Source organism: Callithrix jacchus, chromosome 22, assembly GCF_049354715.1.
Source record: "Callithrix jacchus isolate 240 chromosome 22, calJac240_pri, whole genome shotgun sequence".
In the NCBI taxonomy this organism is placed as follows: Eukaryota; Metazoa; Chordata; class Mammalia; order Primates; family Cebidae; genus Callithrix; species Callithrix jacchus.
The window spans coordinates 15998452-16016241 of NC_133523.1; the positions used below are offsets into that span (position 1 = coordinate 15998452).

Consider the following 17790-nt stretch of genomic DNA (forward strand, 5'->3'; position numbering starts at 1 on the left):
CAGCCTGGGTGACAGAGAAAAAAAATTTTTTTTTTCTTTTTTCAAAAATAGAGATGGGGTTTCACCATGTGGGCCAGGCTGGTCTTGAACTCCTGATCTCGTGATCCACCCATCTCAGCCTCCCAAAGTGCTGGGATTACAGGTGTGAGCCACTGCGCCTGGCCGAAAAATTCTGTTTTTTTAAAAAAATGGGGGCTGGTCATGGTGGCTCGTGCTTGTAATCCCAGCACTTTGGGAGGCCAAAGCAGGCGTATCATCTAAGGTTAGGAGTTCCAGACCAGCCTGACCGATATGGAGAAACCTATCGCTCCTAAAAATGCAAAATTAGCCGGATGTGGTGGTGCATGCCTGTAGTCCCAGCTACTAGAGACGCTGAGGCAGGAGAATCGCTTGAACCCAGGAGGCAGAGGTTGCAGTGAGCTGAGATCGCACTATTGCACTCCAGCCTGGGCAACAAGAGTGAAACTCCATCTCTATAAAAAAAAGGGTGGGCACAGTGGCTCACGGCTGTAATCCCAGCACTTTGGGAGGCCGAGGCAGGTGGATCACCTGAGGTCGGGAGTTCGAGACCAGCTGGACCAACATGGAGAAACCCTGTCCCTACTAAAAATACAAAAAAATTCGCTAGGCATGGTGGCGCATGCCTGTAATCCTAGCTACTCGGGAGGCTGAGGTAGGAGAATCACTTGAACCTGGGAGGCAGAGGTTGTGGTGAGCCGAGCCGAGACTGCGCCATTGCATTCCAACCTGGGTAACAGGAATGAAACTCTGTCTCAAAAAAGAAAAAGAGAGAGTTTGGGGGATGAAGGAGGGGAAATTTCCTGACGAAGGTATGGCCTGTGTGTGTGTACAGATCCCGGTTTAAATCCCAGCCCAGCATTTTCTGCAGGCGGGAGGGAAGCAAGACAAGGTTTCTCTCGATACAGCCTCAGTTTCCTCCCTGGAACTCCAGGCATCGGGAGAGGCTGTAGGGAGGAAATGAGAATATAACACTGGGAAAAGGGTGAATCCTGATGAGGGTGCGTAGTCCATCCTTGTGTGGATCCCAGCAGAGAAGAGGGCTGGGAGGAACTGGGGTGGTGCCTGCCCGAACGCCGCGGGCTCCTGAAAACGCCCTGGGGCAGGGAAGGCGAAGTGTTGTCGTCAACGGGGATCCACCCTCACCTGCAGGGGAGGCCCCAGACGCTTCGGGACTAACACAATGACACTCCAGGAACTCGAGTAAGGTGTGCCCCCCCCCGAAAGGAAGCGTTTATTTTTGAAGCTCAAAGACTCCAGAGAAAAGCACCCCCCCCAAAAAAAAACCGTACCAGGCAGCAGTTGCCACCCTACGGCACCCCATGCCCAAACTCAGGGCGGGAGACAAGAGGAGACAATCATTCCCTGCCCGGCTCTGGAGGGAGGCAACTCTGGGTCCCTACACCCAGCACTGCCCCATGGCCCCTCCAGACCTGCTGCCCCATGACCCTCCCAGAACCGATGAGATCACGGGATTGTCCAAGCGAAAAGCTGAGCGGGAACCGGCCCTTCGAAGCTGCGCCTAAAGGACCAGAAGAGGTACTAAGGGCCGACTCGAGGAAGCAGACACTGACCCCGCCCCATCGATAGACCCGCCCCACTACTTACATGCCCTTCCCCTCCGCCCATAGACCCGCCCCCCACTATTTATTGACCCCGCCTCCGTCGATAGACACGCCCCCATCGATGGCCCCGCCCATATAGCAGTAAGCCCCGCCCCGCTCCGGGGCACCCTTCTCTTCTCACTGGATTCCCCTTCCCTCCCCAAGACCCCTCTCCTCTGCGGCCAGTCCCCTCCCCTGCAGCCCCTCTCTCTAGACCTCGAAGTCCCGGCTTCCCTGCTCCTCTTCCCCAGCTTTCTTCTCCCTCCCGGGGCCGCCCCTTTCTCACTGACCGGCTTCCCGGGATCTCAGAGGAGCCGAGCGCTGAGGCCCAGCAGCAGAATCAGGAGCAGAGGCGCCGCCGCGGAGCTGGTGTCCTTCAGGGAGCTGGCGGAGTTCTTCTGGTCCGCGATTCTCGCGCTTAAGTCCTGGTTTTTCCTCCTGCGGTACAGACAGGGGCAAATCAGGCATCTGCCCGACCGGGCTCCTGCCGCCCTCCCTGTAAGTCCATCGCCCCTCGGAGTTCCCGCCGCACCGCCCCAATCCAAGTCCCTGGGGAGGGAATGGATGGCGGCCACCCAGGGCTCTGTGACCCTCGGGGCTAAGTTGTCCTTTTGTGGGACTCAAACCTTACCCCCTGGGACAATGGGGATTTTGGGAGCCAAGGAGATCCTCGGTCCCCGGGTAGGAACGCGGGGCTGAGAGGGCTGTGGCGGGTGGAGGGCAGCAGAGGGAGAGGTTATCTCTGACCTCAGTCGCTCCACCTCCATAGAGGCGTCCTGAAGCTTCTGGTTCAATGTGGTGATCTCTCCTGGTGGAGTGGGTGGACAGAATCAGGGGGCGAGTCAGCACGTGGCCAGGCTCTGGCCCTGCCCCACTCTGGGACAGGACCTCCCCCTTACCCTAACCTCCAACTCTGGTCTCCCTGCCCCACCCTCTCTTCCATTCCTGACTTACCCCTCCCCAGCCCCTTCCCTTCCCTCTTCCTTACCCTCAAGCTCCTCCACTTTCTTCTCCGCATCCAGGGAATGAGCCTTCTCCTTATCCAGGGAAGCCATTAGGGTCATCTAGGACAGAGGGAAGGGTCAGAATCTGGGGTTCTGGCCCTGGGCTGTTGCCCCTGGGACTTGGACCTCTTCCCTAGGTCCTGGGGCTTAAATGCAAACCCTTTCCGGGTTTTCTTCCAACCCTCTTCTGCACGGTGATCTTTAAACTTGAAGAACAGCCACAACCACAGTCACCCAGGGCCACCCATAAGCGTGAGCCCCCCCCCCCCACATGGCAACTTGGAGGCTCTCGATAACCAAAGTTTAGTAGACATTTTCAGATGGCCCAAGAAAAGTTAGAGGGTCCTACCAAATCCAGAACACAGTGGGACTTCCCAGCCCAAGTGACATGCCCAGTGACAGTTTCAAGAGCCCCCATATGGGGACCCGGGTGAATATATTTCAGTTTCTCGGGGATGAAGTGGAAATTTCAAGAGTCTCCTTTTTCAGAGTCTGGCGAGGTCCCCATTCAACCCTGAACAGGGATTCCTACTCTCCCAGGACCGGTGCCCACGAGGAGTTTCAAGTCCACCCATACCAGTGCCCTGGAAAGTATAAATTCACCTAAGTCCCAGTGGGGATACTGAGGTCCCTGATCTGGGGGATCTGGGGACTTTTAACGGCTTGCCCCTACACCAGTGTCCCAGACTGGGTCAGAGGGCCCCAAACCCTGGTAGGTAAACCTAGGTCTCTTGACGTGGGGACCCAGGAACAGTTTCAAGACCCCTCCCTCCCCGCATCTCCCTGGAGACCCACTCTGTGTCAGATTTCTGGGGAGGGTGTCTCGGCTCACGCCCCCCAGCACTAGGCCATCCAAAGGAATTGAGATGCTTACCACAGTCTGGTTGTAGGTGGCGATCTGGGCCTCAGCATCCCGGAAGCCATCCTGGGCCCGGGTCAGCTCTTGTTCCAGGAGATGGGTGACATTTCGACACTCCATCACTGCCCGGTGGCCCTCTTGGCAGGCCTCGCTGTTGGCCTTTTTGACATAGACAATCAGGAGCACCCCCAGAGCCACAGCCACTATGACCAGGAGCACCACAACTCCTGTCCCCACTGGAAGCTTACAGCGCTCCTTGCTCTCATGCTTCAGAAAGTCATCCATGGGCACTAGGGAATAGTGAAACAAAGTAGGTGCCATCTAGAGCTCCCCACTAACTGAAAGGAGTCTGGCCTGGAGTTAGAGGAGGGTGCTGGAATCTTCTGCGGGCCTCCCCATTATTAGCATAAAAGCCCCTCCTGACCAATAGCAAGATCCAGGAAGTACTCTTAGCAGCAGCTCCGGCCTGGGCCACCTACAGGCAGAGGATCCTTAGGCTTTTAGTTTCAGTTTCCCAGAAGGGAGATGGCCTTGTTTTCACCCTGCTTTAAAAGGCCTTGGGCCCTTCCCAACTGGGTGCCAGCCAGACCTCCTGTAGTAGGGAAGCTGTGGCTGCCTGGGACACTCCACTCAAGTCCCTGCATCTCTCCTGTGAGTTACTGGGTGCCTAGGCCATGCCAGCCTGCATTCATCTGTACCATGACCTGAAGAGGCAGAGGCGGTGATCGCTGGCCCAGTCCCCACCTGGGGAAACTGAGGTTTCACAGTTGAGTGGTGGAGTGGGGGCAGGGCCTGGGTCTGACCCTAGAGACTAGGTTTTGTGTTCAGGTGTCTCCGTGGTGATGATCAGGGCTTCATTCAGGGCCGCTGTCCCCACCGAGGGGACTATGGGAGGGTGTGTGAGCAGGAGGTGAGACTGGAGCCATCAGGAAGCTGGGAGACCCCACAGGCCTACACGGCCCAGGCTGCAGTTCTGCATTTGGCCACCAGGGGACGCCCCAGCCAACAAACAATATTGGTTTCTGTCCCGCCACCGGCAGGAAACGGGCTCCTACTTCCAGAAAAAGTGCTCCTGCGACTCCAGGATGCCAGGTAAACTGAGCCTGCTTCTTCATCTGTAAAGGAACAATAACAGGGCCAGCCTCTCCAGGACAGGCGAGGGAGGAGGTGCCAGTAACGTGCTTTGGTATCCAGTAGGTACTCAATGGATGCACACACCACCTGCCAGGCCTGTGGCTCAGGGCAAATGGATGGAAAGATAATAGTGAGAATCTTTCTTTCTTTTTGAGATAAGGTCTCACTCTGTCGCCCAGGCTGGAGTGCAATGGTGCAATCTCAGCTCACTGCAGACTCTACCTCCCAGATTCAACTGATTCTCCCGCCTCAGCCTCGCCAGTAGCTGGGACTACAAGTGCGGGCCACCACACCCGACTAATATTTTTTGTATTTGCATTGTTTTTTTTGAGACAGAGTCTTGCTCTGTCGCCCATGCTGGAGTGCAGTGGAGTGATCTTGGCTCACTGCAACCTCCGCCTCCCGGGTTCAAGTGATTCTCCTGCCTCAGCCTCCCGAATAACTGGGACTACAGGTGCACACCACCACACCAGGTTAATTTCTTCTGGTTTTTAGTAGAGACGGGGTTTTACCATGTTGGCCAGGGTGGTCTCAAACTCCTGAGCTCAGGCAATCTGCCTGCCTCGGCCTCCAAAAATGCTGGGATTACAGGCTTGAGCTAGCATGCTCTGCTTAACAAGGATTTTTCTTTGAGGAAAGATAGTTGGCTCCACTTGGGATGTGCTAAACCCAATGGGCCTGGGAGACATCTGGGGAAGAAACCTGGGATGGGGCGAGTGCTGTGGGCGTGGACACTGGGGTGGGGCACTCAGGCTGTACTAAGCTGCTGCTCATGTGGCTAAGAGAGCCAGAGCTTCCTGCAGGAAATCAGCACCATTATCGGTGCCCAACTGCAGGGCATGACCACAGGAAGGGGGCTGCATATTTTTCTTGTAGCTTCTTCAGCCACAGGCTGACCACAGCCCAGATTCTGTTGGGTCTGCCATTTCCGTGTGTGTGTGTGTGTGTGTGTGTGTGTGTGAGACAGAGTTTTGCTCTTGTTGCCAGGCTGGAGTACAATGGCATGATCTTGGCTCACGCAACCTCCGCCTCCCTGATTGAAGCCATTCTCCTGCCTCAGCCTCCTGAGAGCTGGGATTACAGGCACCCGCCACCGTGTCTGGCTAATTTTTGTATTTTTAGTAGGAATGGGGTTTCACCATGTTGGCCATGCTGGTCCTGAATTCCTGACCTTGTGATCCACTGGCCTCAGCCTCCCAACGTGCTGGGATTACAGGCGTTAGCCACTGCACCGGCCTTGTTTTGTTTTTTGTTTTTGAGATGGAGTTTTGCTCTGTTGCCGAGGCTGGAGTGCAATGGCCCGATCTTGCCTCACCGCAACTTCCGCTTCCCGGAGTAGCTGGGAGTACAGGCATGCACCCCCATACCTGGCTAAGTTTTGTATTTTTAGTGATTTGTATTTTTAGTAGGTTTCTCATTGTTGGTCAGTCTTGTAGGGCTGAGGGCCCCACAGGGCCGTGGGGTGAGCCTTATGCTGTGCTGAGGCGCAGGATCCGAGAAATACAGACAGGACACAGAAGTACAAGGAAGATGCAGCTGGGCTTGGGGGGGCCACGCCACCTATACGCAGAGTCAGGTAAGGCCCTGAATGTCCAGAAGCCTGAGTATTTATTGTGTCTAGGTTAGGGGGCAGGGCAGTGAGTGAAGTCATCTTTAAGGATAGTGCTATGGTTGTGAGCAGTAAGACAAGGGGTCCACCCCCATTAGGTCACCTAGGCCAGGAGGTGGGCCGTGCGCAGTGAAGAGGGTGCAGTGTGCAATACTTCTGTCTATGGGCAAACTACTTCTAAGATTTATAGGAGGATGCTTTAAGTCACATAGAATGACAGAGCTGTCAGGGTTACCACCACCTTCTGGCAGCTTCCAATGGGTTCTATGGGAAGATGCTTTTCAAGCAGCACAGTAGCAAGAGCTGATAAAGTTCACAGTCACCAAGGTGGATTGCCGGGCTAAGGGCAGCCTTCCACAAGAACTGGAGCAAGGTCCTCCAATTCCTTTATCGGGGGAGTGGCTCTCGCCCCAAGCCTGCCATACAGCGGGCATCTTTATGATACTGAACGCTGCTGCCTGGGCCATGGATTCTTGTCCTGGTGTAACTGTTTTCCCTTAAATCATGCTCTGCACTGTGTCTGCTCTAGACATTCCTCTGATTATAAGCTGCTTATTCCTTAATTCATGCTCTATACTGTGTCCACTCTAGGCATTCCTCCGATTATGAACTAAGATATAATTATAGGTATATATGTAGGGAGATATTCTTTAGGCACTCATCAACTATTATATGATTATATATAGAAGTTTATATAAAGGGATTTCGTCAAGCCCTATTTCTATAAACTAATACATGATCATGTAAAGGATTATATAAAAGGAAATAGCTGAGTAGTAACACTATAAAGTGAGATATTCCTCAAGCCCTACCTGTGCCAGGGTTCTGCTTAGCTCTCATTCCTCGGTGCCTGTATGGGGAGGTTACCCACAAGTCTAGTCTTGAACTCCTGACCTCGTGATCTGGCTGCCTCAGCCTGTCAAAGTGCTGGGAATACAGGCATGAGTCACCACACCCCAGCCGTTTCCACGTTTTTTGTTTTCAGCAGGGCCAGATGGCAGGCAAAGCCAAGGCCAGAGCCCAGGCCTCCCAGAAGGCCTGGGGAACTCCCCCAGACCCTCACTCCAACATCTCTCTTCCTAAAAGGACCCCATTAAAGCCACTTACAGCCAGGCATGGTAGTGTACATACCTGTGGTCCCAGCTACTCAGGAGGCTGAGGCAGGAGGATTGCTTGAACCCAGGAGTTTGAGGCTGCAGTGAGCTGGAATTGCGCCACTACACTCCAGCCGGGGTGACAGAGTGGAAACCCATCTCTTCAACAAATAAACAAAAAATCACTTAGAAACAAGAACCAATTAACAAGCGGTGGGAGATGATCTGCTGAAAAGTCCAACGGTGATCTTGTCCCATGAGGAGGGACCTATCAGCGTTGCCAGGACTCCAGGTTCAAAGACACGACCTTTGCCTGATTTATTTGAGCAGGCACTGTTTGGGCCTGGAAACTTTAGGGTCAGTTTGGGACCAGGTCAGAAGTCACGATTTCATGAACTGAACTGCAGGTTGGAGGCCAGGGTGATGCACCCCTAAGTGAATGACTTTCCTCTCAGCATTGATTTCCCCAGCTGTAAAGTGTGGATAATAATAGATTGGTTTTGGGAGGCCGAGGCAGACACGAGGTCATGAGTTCAAGACCAGCCTGGCCAACATGGTGAAACCCTGTCTCTACCAAAAAAATATATATTAAAAAAAAAAAAAAATTAGCCGGGCATGGTGGCATGCACCTGTAGTCCCAGCTATTTGGGAGGCTGAGGCAGAAGAATCGCCTGAACCCAGGAGGCAGAGGTTGAAGTGAGCCGAGATCACGCCACTGCACTTCAGCCTGGGCAACAGAATGAGACTCTGATTTAAAAAAATTAATAATAATAATAATAGATTGGTGTCCTCCCTAAATTTTGTACCTGCAAATGGTCCCAGCCCTCCAAACTGAAAGTCTGTTGCTCTTTCCTTTAAAATTATAAATGGTGGGCCAGGTGCAGTGGCTTACGCCTGCAGTCCCAGTACTTTGGGAGGCCGAGATAGGAGGATTGCTTGAGGCCAGGAGTTTGAGACCAGCCTGGCCAACATAAGGCGACCCTATCTCTATTTAACAAAATACATATATATATGTAGTATATATTTATTTTATTTAATTAATTTATTATTTTGAGAGAGAGTCTTGCTCTTGTCACCCAGGCTGGAGTGCAATGGCGCAATCTTGGCTCACTGCAACCTCCACCTCCCGGGTTCAAGCGATTCTCCTGCCTCAGCCTCCTGAGTAGCTGGGATTACAGGCGTGCGACACCACGCCCAGCTAATTTTTTGTACTTTTAGTAGAGACGGGTTTCACAGTGTTGGCTAGGCTGGTCTTAAACTCCTGACCTCAGGAGATCCACCCGCCTCGGCCTCCCAAAGTGCTGGGATTACAGACATGACCCACAGCATCTGGCCTATATTTTATTTTACATTTTAAAATATATATACACATAATGTGTTTCTATATTAGTTTGGTGCAAAAGTAATTGCAGTTTCTGCCATCACTTTTTTTTTTTTTTTTTTGAGATGGCGTCTCCTTCTGTCACCCAGACTGGAGTGCAGTGGTGTGATCTCAGCTCAGTGCAACCTCTGCCTCCTGGGTTCAAGCAATTCTCCTGCCTCAGCCTCCCGAGTGGCTGTGACTACAGATGCCCCCCACCACGCCCGGCTACTTTCTGTATTTTTAGTAGAGACTTCAGGTTTTGCCACCTTGGCCGTGCTGGTCTCAAACTCCTGACCTCTAGTGATCCGCCCGACTTGGCCTCCCAGTGTTGGGATTACAGGTGTGAGTCACCGCGCCCAGCCTCTGCCATTACTTTATTTTTTAATTTGGACTCTCGCTCTGTTGCCCAGGCTGGGGAGCAGTGGCACAATCTCGGCTCCCGGCTGCAACCTCCGCCTCCTGGGTTCAATCAATTCTCCTGCCTCAGCCTGCTGAGTAGCTGGGATTACAGGCACCCGACAGCATGCCTGGCTAATTTTTGTATTTTTAGTAGCGATGGGGTTTCTCCATGTTAACCAGGCTCGTCTCAAACTCCTGACCTCGTGATCTGCCCACCTCGGTCTCCCAAAGTGCTGAGATTACAGGTGTGAGCCGCCGCGCCCGGCCTGCCATTATTTGTCATGGTATTAATTATATTAATTAAAAGTAATGGCAGAAACCACAATTACTTTTAACAATAAAATTACAAATGGAAACTGTCATGCTGCCATTCTTTTTTTCCTTTCTTTTCTTTTGAGACAGTCTTGTCCTGTCGCCCAGGCTGGAGTACAGTGGTGCAGTCGTAGCTCACTGCAGCCTTGACCGTCTGGGCTCAAGCAATCCTCTCACCTCAGCCTCCTTTGTGGCTGGGACTACAGGTGTGCACACCATGCCTGGCTAATTTTCTATTTTTTTTTTTGTAGAGATGGGGCCTTAATATGTTTCCCAGGCTGGTCTCAAACTCCTGGGCTCCAAGGATCCTCCTGCCTCAGCCCCCAAAGTGCTGGAATTACAGGAGTGTGCCACTGCCCCCAGCGCCGGCACTATTTTGGTTTCAACTGGGCACGGTAGTTATGCCTGTAATCCCAGCACTTTAAAAGGCCAAGGTGGGAGGATCACGTGAGGTCAGGAGTTTGAGACCAGCTTGGCCATCATGGTGAAACCCCGTCTCTACTAAAAATATAAAAATTATCTGGGCGTGATGGTGGGTGCCTATAATTCCAGCTACTCGGGAGGCTGAGGCACGAGAATCGCTTGAACCTAGAGGTGGAGATTGCAGTAAGCTGAGATTGTGCCACTGCACTTAAGCCTGGCTACAGAGTGAGACTCTGTCTCAAAAAAAAAGAAAAAAAATTTTATTTTAAAATAGTTTCAGATTTGCAGGAAAAAAAAAAAGTGAGCCTAGTACAAAGAATTTCCCACATTCCCTACACCCAATTTCCCATCACTTTTTATTTATTTAGACAGAATCTTGCTCCGTCACCCAGGCTGGAGTGCAGTGACGCGATCTCAGCTCACTGCAACCTTCTCCTCCTGGGTTCAAGCTATTCTTCTGCCTCAGCCACCTGAGTAGCTGCAACAGGCGTGCGCCACCATCCCCAGCTAATTTTTGTATTGTTAGTAGAGACAGGGTTTCACCATATTGGCCAGCCTGGTCTTGAATACCTGACCTTATGATCCACCACCTTGCCCTCCCAAAGTGCTGGGATTACAGGCATCAGCCACAAAGCCTGGCCTTTTATTTGTTTATTAAAGACAGGCTTTTGCTCTGTCGCCCAGGCTGGAGCACGATCATAGCTCACTGCAGCCTTGACCTCCTGGGCTTGAGTGATCAATCCTCCCACCTCACCCTCCTGAGTGGCTGAGACCACAGATACACAGTACTACACATGGCTAATTTTTTATTTTTGTGGAGATGGGGTCTCACTATGTTGGCCAGGCTTGTCTCAAACTCCTGGGCTCAAGTGATCCTCCTGCCTCAACCTCCTGAGTAGCTGAGACTACAGGCACTCACCACCATCATGCCCAGCTAATGTGTGTATTGTTTGTAGAGACAGGATCTTCCTATGTTGCCCAGGCTGGTCTCCAACTCCTGGGCTCATGGGATCCTCCCTCCTCAGCCTCCCAAAGTACTGGGATTATAAGTGTGAACCACTGCCTCCGGCTAAGAAAAAAAAAAAAAATTGAGTGGGAAGATTGGGAGGGATAACATTAGGAGAAATACCGAATGTAGGTGATGGGGGAATGGAGGCAGCAAACCACCATGGCACGTGTATACCTACGTAACAATCCTGCAGGATCTGCACATGTACCCTAGAACTGAAAGTATAATAATAATAAATAAATACATAAAAGAAACTACTTAAAAACATTTAAGTAGTCGACCCTCAATCCACAATCGACCCTCAGCTGTTTCATTTGTTTGTTATCACACTACGTGTATATTTCACTTACTTTGGGCTACTGAGACGCGGCCCTCGGCGTGCATCTAACGACGCCTCCTTTCCTGTAGGAAGGCGCTGGCCCCAGAGCGCTCACTGCGCAGGGGTGATTCTGCCTCACGGGACATTTTTGTTGTCACCACGGGTGCTGGGAGTTCTCCTGGCATCCAGGGATGTAGGCCAGGGACGCTGCTCTACACACATCGGTGCACAGATCGGCCCCCACGGTAAATGATCAAGCCCCAAGTGTCAGAGGCGCCGCCAAGGGTGACAAGCCCTGCCCTGGGGAGACCTGAGTGCAGGTTTGTGCTAGCCTGCCTGACTCCGTCTTAGCGGTAAACTCCATTGTAGCCTTTCCCTCCCTGCCATTTCTCCCTCAGGTGCATTACTGGGTCACGCTCTACTCAGAGCCTTGAACGGTGAGGTTTGGGTCATGCTCTTCTCAGTACGGGTAACCAACGGAACCATGTCCTGCTTGGCAAGCCTGCCTGCTACTGTAAATACCTCTCCTTGAACCCCCCCTTGGTAAGTAATTATATAAAAAGTCCCCCCTGTTACCCCCCTTAATAATTGTATAAAAATACTCTTAGTAACCAGCAGCTATGGAAACCTCCTGCCTCCTGGTTACCAGCCTCCTCCTACTAACTTGCTTGCTCTGCTTCTATAAAATTCTGCTTCCGCTAAACTCCCCCTCCCTTCCCCTAAGCAAGCTATAAAAAAAAAAAAAAAAAAAAAAAATCAAGCCCCTTCCTCGGGGCCAATACAGTTTTAAGCGTTAGCCACCCGCCTTGGTCGCAGGCAATAAAACTCAATCAAAACTCAAACTGAGGCGCTGTCTCTGACTCACACAGTTGTAACGTTTGGAGTCAGACTTGGGCTCAAATTCCATCATGATGGACCAGCTCCTTGCCCTCCGGCCTCTGCTTTTCTTTCTTCTTCTTTTTTTTTTTTTTTTGAGATAGAGTCTCACTCTGCTGCCCAGGCTGGAGTGCAGTGGTGTAATCTTAGCTCACTGCAACCTCTGCCTCCCAGATTCAAGTGATTCTTGTGCCTCAGCCTCCCGAGTAGCTGGGGTCACAGGTGTGTGCCACCATACCTGGCTAATTTTTATATTTTAAGTAGAGACGGGGATTCACGATGTTGGCCAGGCTGGTCTCAAACTCCTGACCTGATTACCACCTGCCTTGGCCTGCCAAAGTGCTGGGATGACAAGTGTGAGCCACTGCGCCCGGCCAAACTCTGGTTTCTTACAGCTGGGGTGTAGTCACAGCTGCTTCCCAGTCTATTGGAATGTTCATGCAAGTTACAGACTGAAACAGTATCTCCATCAACCAGAAAACAAGAAAAAGAGAGTAGGAAATGAGATTTCTCATTAGTTACGTTCTTCTGACTTTAATTGGTGCCCAGGGAAACTGAAACTATGGCTATATATAAGGAAAGGCAAACATTTGAGAGGGAAAGGAAAGATTAATTTTGCAGCTCTCTCAGGGTCTGGTGGAGGGTTGATGGCTGTCATCCTGCCTTTGTTTTGCGCCGGGGAAAGTAAACTTGTCATCTGTGCTGTCGGTATGAAATTCAGCAGACTGGTTCCACAGACAAGGGGTCAGACAGAGCTTGCAAACTTGAAGTTACATGTCCTGCCAACACATCTTCGTTTAGACAGACTGGACATCTTGTAAAGCTTTAGGGGCTAAGCAAATAATTTACGTATGAACAATTCATGAGGGCGATCATCTGGAGATGTGTGAGGACTTTTTTTTGTCTTTTTGTAGGCATCTGGCTTAAGGTACAACACTTAACAACAGCACTTTGGGAGGCTGAGGCAGGAGGATCGCCTAAGCCCAGAAGTTCAAGACTAGCCTGAGCAACAAAGTGAATTTCTCCTCACCCCCATCCCCCACCCACATCTCAACAAAACATTTAAAAATTAGCTGGGCGTGGTGGCTGTGTCTGTGGTGGCTGAAATGCAGTGGCGTGATCTTGGCTCACTGAAGCCTCTGAGTTCAAGTGATTCTCCTGCCTCAGCCTCCTGAGTAGCTGGGATGACAGGCACCCGCCATCATGCCTGGCTAATTTTTTGTCTTTTTTTTTTTTTTCTTTTTATGGAGAATGGGGTCTCCCTATAATGCCCAGGCAGGCCTCAAACTCCTAGAGTCAAGCTATCCTCCCACCTCTGCCTCCCTAAGAGGTGGGATTACAGGCATGAGCCACTGCATCTTGCTAATTTTTGTATTTTTAGTAGAGATGGGGTTTCACCATATTGGCCAGGCTGGTCTCCAACTCCCAACCTCAGGCAATCACTACTCAGGAGGCTGGGTGGGAGGATCCCTTGAGCCCAGGAGGTGGAAAATGCAGTGAGCCATGTTCATTCGACAGCACACCAGCCTGGGCAACAGAATGAGACCATGTCTCAAAAACAGACAAACTAGGCTGGGTACGGTGACTCACACCTGTAATCCCAGCACTTTGGGAGGATGAGGCGGGTGGATCACAAAGTCAGGAGTTGAAGACCATCCTGGCCAAGATGGTGAAACCCCGTCTCTACTAAAAGTACAAAAATTAGCCGGGCATGGTGCCTGTAGTCCTAGATACTTGGGAGGATGAGGCAGAGAGTCGCTTAAACCCGGGAGGCAGAGGTTGCAGTGAGCCGAGATTGAGCCACTGCACTGCAGCGAGAGCGAGTCCATCTCAAAAACAAACATCAACAAAAAGAAGCCAACACAAACAACAACCATAACTTTTCCTTGGCATAATGCCTTTGGAAGGTCCTCGTATTTTTATTTTCTTTGACAGGAAAAAGCAGTATACGGAAAGGCTTAGCTGAGCACTGTGTACGTGACAGGTCCCCGTCAGAGTCCGCTCTTGTCATTTCGTAAGTTTTGGACTTGACTGCAGCCTTTCTTTAGACTAAACTCCCAGAAGTGGGGTTACTGGGTCCAAGGGGATGCCTATGTCCCAAGCTCTCACTTCCCCTAAAGAAGAATTCAGAATTTGGCCAGGTGTGGTGGCTCATGCCTGTAATCCCAGCACTTTGGGAGGCTGAGGAGGGAGGATCACCTGAGATCAGGAGTTGGAGACCAGTCTGGCCAATATGGTGAAACCCCATCTCTACTAAAAATACAAAAATGAGCCAAATGTGGTGGCACATGCCTGTAATCCCAGCTACTTGGGAGGCTGAGGCAGGAGAATTGCTTGAACCGGGAGGTGGAGGCTGCAGTGAACTGAGATAATGCCACTGCACTCCAGCCTGGGCAAGAGAGTGAGACTCTGTCTCAAAACAAACAAAGTATTAAGATGTTTCCTCTGATCAGTGGGGTGGTTCACGCTTGTAATGCCAGCACTTTGGGAGGCAGAGGCTGGTGGATCACTTGGGTCCAGGAGTTTGAGACCAGCCTGGGTGGCACAGCGAAACCCTATCTGTACTAAAAGTACAACAATTAGCTTGGCGTGGTGGCATGAGCCTGTAATTCCAGTGGAGGCTGAGGCAGGAGTATCCTTTGAACCTGGGAGGCAGAGGTTGAGATCACGCCACTGTACTCCCGAGTGGGAAACAAGACTGGAACTGTCTCAAAAAAAAAAAAAAAAAAAAATCTTCCTGCACCCATCTGTTGAAACCACCACTGCAAAAGTTCTATCAGTGAGAAAATTAGAACAGTAAGCTGAGCTAACCCAACCCCCACCTAACTTTTCCTGTAATTATTCCTGTGCTATTGGGCCAAGCCAACTTTGGAAGACATTCAGGCTATGGTTTAAATGATAACAGGCCTTGCCAAAGACACAATCGCTTGTTTTTTTTTTTTTTTTGAGACAGAGTCTCATTCTGCATTCAGAATGAGTGGCTAATTTTTTTGTATTTTTAGTACAGATGGGGTTTCACTATGTTGGCCAGGCTAGTCTCCAACTCCTGGCCTCAAGTGATCCGTCCACCTCGGCCTTCCAAAGTGTTAGGGTGACATGTGTGTCACTGTGCCTGGCCTTAACTGCCGTTTTCTTTTTTTTGAGATGGAGTCTCACTCCGTCACCCAGGCTGGAGTGCAGTGGCGTGATCTCGGCTCACTGCAACCTCCACCTCCTGGGTTTAAGCAATTAATCTGTCTTAGTCTCCCGAGTAACTGAGGCTACAGGCGTACACCACCACGCCCAGCTAATTTTTACACTTTTAGCAGAGACGGGTTTCACCATACTAGCCAGGCTGGTCTCAAACTCCTGACTGCAGGTGATCCAGCCGCCTCGGCCTCCCAAAGTGCTAGGATTACAGGTGTGACCCACGGCACCCGGCCTCAACCGCTTTTGATGGGAGAAGAGCAGTCATTATTCCGGAAGCTGTAAGATACGCAACTTACCCAATTACTCTTGCAAATAACACCGCCATTGTCGACTGATCATTGGAGAAGTCGTTCCAAGTTTTTTGCTTGTCTGACACCCATGGCGACACCTGGACAGACATCCCTGCTCCTGTGGCTCCACCAAAAAGCGATTCAGCCTGCCAGAGGTCAGTTTCAACCCCCTATGATTTTTTTTTTTTTTTGAGACGGAGTTTCGCTCTTGTTACCCAGGCTGGAGTGCAATGGCACAACCTTGGCTCACCGCAACCCCCGCCTCCTGGGTTAAAGCCATTCTCCTGCCTCAGCCTCTTGAGTAGCTGAGATTACAGGCATGCATCACTACACCCGGCTAATTTTGCATTTTTAGTAGAGACAGTGCTTCTCTATGTTGGTCAGGCTGGTCTTGAACTCCCGACCTCTGGTGATCTGCCCATCTCAGCCTCCCAAAGTGCTGGGATACAGGCGTAAGCCACCATCCCCAGCCTTCATTATATATTTTATACATCTTTGCTTTGTTCATGACTTCTGCTTCTTCATGGCTGTATCTTGGAAGTTTGTGTATCCAGGATTTTATTGATTTTCTTTGAATTTTCTAGTTTGCAGGCGTAAAGATATCCATAGCAGTCTCTGAGGATTTTTTGTATTTATGTAATGATTTATTGTGACTTCACATCTCTAACATTTAAATAGATGCAGAGTACAAAAAGAAAGAAATAGATGCAGAATAAGTTTGACAAAAGTTGACATTCCTTTGTGATCAATCTCTGAAAAAGTTAGGTATGGAACAAATGCACCTCAGCCAATAAATGCCGCATATAAACAAAAAATGCACAGCGGACCACATACTAAACAGGGATATGTTGCAAGCTTTTACTCTAAGAGCTAGAACAAGACAAGGATGCTCACTCGAATCAGTCTTACTAAACATGGTATTACATGTCCAAGACAAAGAAATTAGAGAGTAAAACCAAAAGCAACCAGACTGGAAAAAAAAAAGTTAAATTATCCCTGTACAAAATCTGAAGAATGGAAAACCAAAGACTTTACAAAAAACTGTTAGAGCCGGGCGCAGTGGCTCATGCCTGTAATCCCAGCACTTTGGGAGGCCGAGGCGGGGGGATCACAAGGTCAAGAGCTCGAGACCATCCTGGTCAACATGGTGAAACCCCGTCTCTACTAAAAAAAATACTTAGCTGGGCACGGTGGCGCATGCCTGTAATCCCAGCTACTCGGGAGGCTGAGGCAGGAGAATTGCCTGAACCCAGGAGGCAGAGGTTGCGGTGAGCCGAGATTGCGACATTGCACTCCAGCCTGGGTAACAAGAGCAAACCTCCGTCTCAAAAAAAAAAAACAAAAAACTGTTAGAACTAATAAACAAGGTCATTAAACTTTCAGAATACATAAGCTACATCCAAAAGTAAGTAGCATTTCTATGCACTATCTCAAAATGAAATTAAAAAGCAATTCCATCTAAAATGACTTGAGTAACTATGCTTTGAAATCAGTTTAACCAAAAAGTTGAAACACCTTTACATTATACTCTAAAGAACATTAAAGAAATTAATACACAAATATTATTCACTCATGAATTGACATTAATTAAATATCTGTATTACACAAAATGATCTACAGATATAATGCAACTCTATCAAAATACCAGTGACATACTTCATAGAAATTTTAAAAAGTATATCCAAAATTCACACAGTACCACAGAAGATCCTAAATATCCAAAGCAATAAAAAAATGAAGATATCACCCCACCTGACTTTGAAATATACTACAAAGTTAAAGTGACTAAAATAGTATGGTACTTGAATAAAAGCAGATACATAGGCCAATGGAACAGAAAAAGAGAGACCATAAATATATGTATGTATTTACAACTAACTGATTTTAAATAAAGGTGACAGTTTCTTTTTCTTTTTTTTTCTGAGATGGAGTCTTGCTGTTGTTATCCAGATTGGAGTGCAATGGCACGACCTTGGCTCACTGCAACCTCCGCCTCCTGGGTTCAAGCAATTCTCCTGCCTCAGCCTCCTGAGTAGCTGGGACTATAGGCACGTACCACCATGCCCAGCTAATTTTTGTATTTTTAGTAGAGATGAGGTTTCACCTTGTTGATCAGGATGGTCTCGATCTCGTGACCTCGTGATCCACCTGCCTTGGCCTCCCAAAGTGCTGGGAATATAGGCATCAGCCACCACGCCCGGCCTGACAATTTCTTAAGGAAAGAATAGTATCTTCAATAAATGGTGTTGAGAAAATTATATCCACAGGCAGAGCAGTAAAATGAGACC

General features: G+C 49.8%; 1 protein-coding gene and 1 long non-coding RNA gene across 3 annotated transcripts in view; one reads left to right on the forward strand and one right to left on the reverse strand.

Moving 5' to 3' along the window:
• Nucleotides 1–1222: 1222 nt before the first annotated feature.
• BST2 (bone marrow stromal cell antigen 2) lies at nt 1223–3836 on the reverse strand. 2 transcript variants are annotated; one of them, XR_004737832.3, is made up of 5 exons: nt 3501–3836; nt 2611–2686; nt 2254–2430; nt 1913–2060; nt 1223–1540 (listed from the first exon to the last, which is right to left on the reverse strand). XR_004737832.3 is itself a non-coding variant. In XM_035283614.3 (5 exons), the coding sequence occupies exons 1-4, from the start codon at nt 3804–3806 to the stop codon at nt 1928–1930; spliced, it is 576 nt and encodes a 191-aa protein (XP_035139505.1). In that variant the 5' UTR covers nt 3807–3836; the 3' UTR covers nt 1223–1540; nt 1913–1927. The 2 variants fall into 2 exon arrangements, 1 of the variants encoding a protein (XP_035139505.1); XM_035283614.3 differs by having other exon boundaries at nt 2370–2430.
• Nucleotides 3837–3979: 143 nt separating this feature from the next.
• Nucleotides 3980–17790, forward strand: part of LOC103789816 (uncharacterized) — a 34104-nt gene continuing 20293 nt past the window's right edge. The window contains exons 1-2 of the long non-coding RNA XR_008478786.2: nt 3980–4577; nt 11546–11690. This is a non-coding gene — a long non-coding RNA (uncharacterized LOC103789816). The remainder of the gene's footprint in view (nt 4578–11545; nt 11691–17790) is intronic.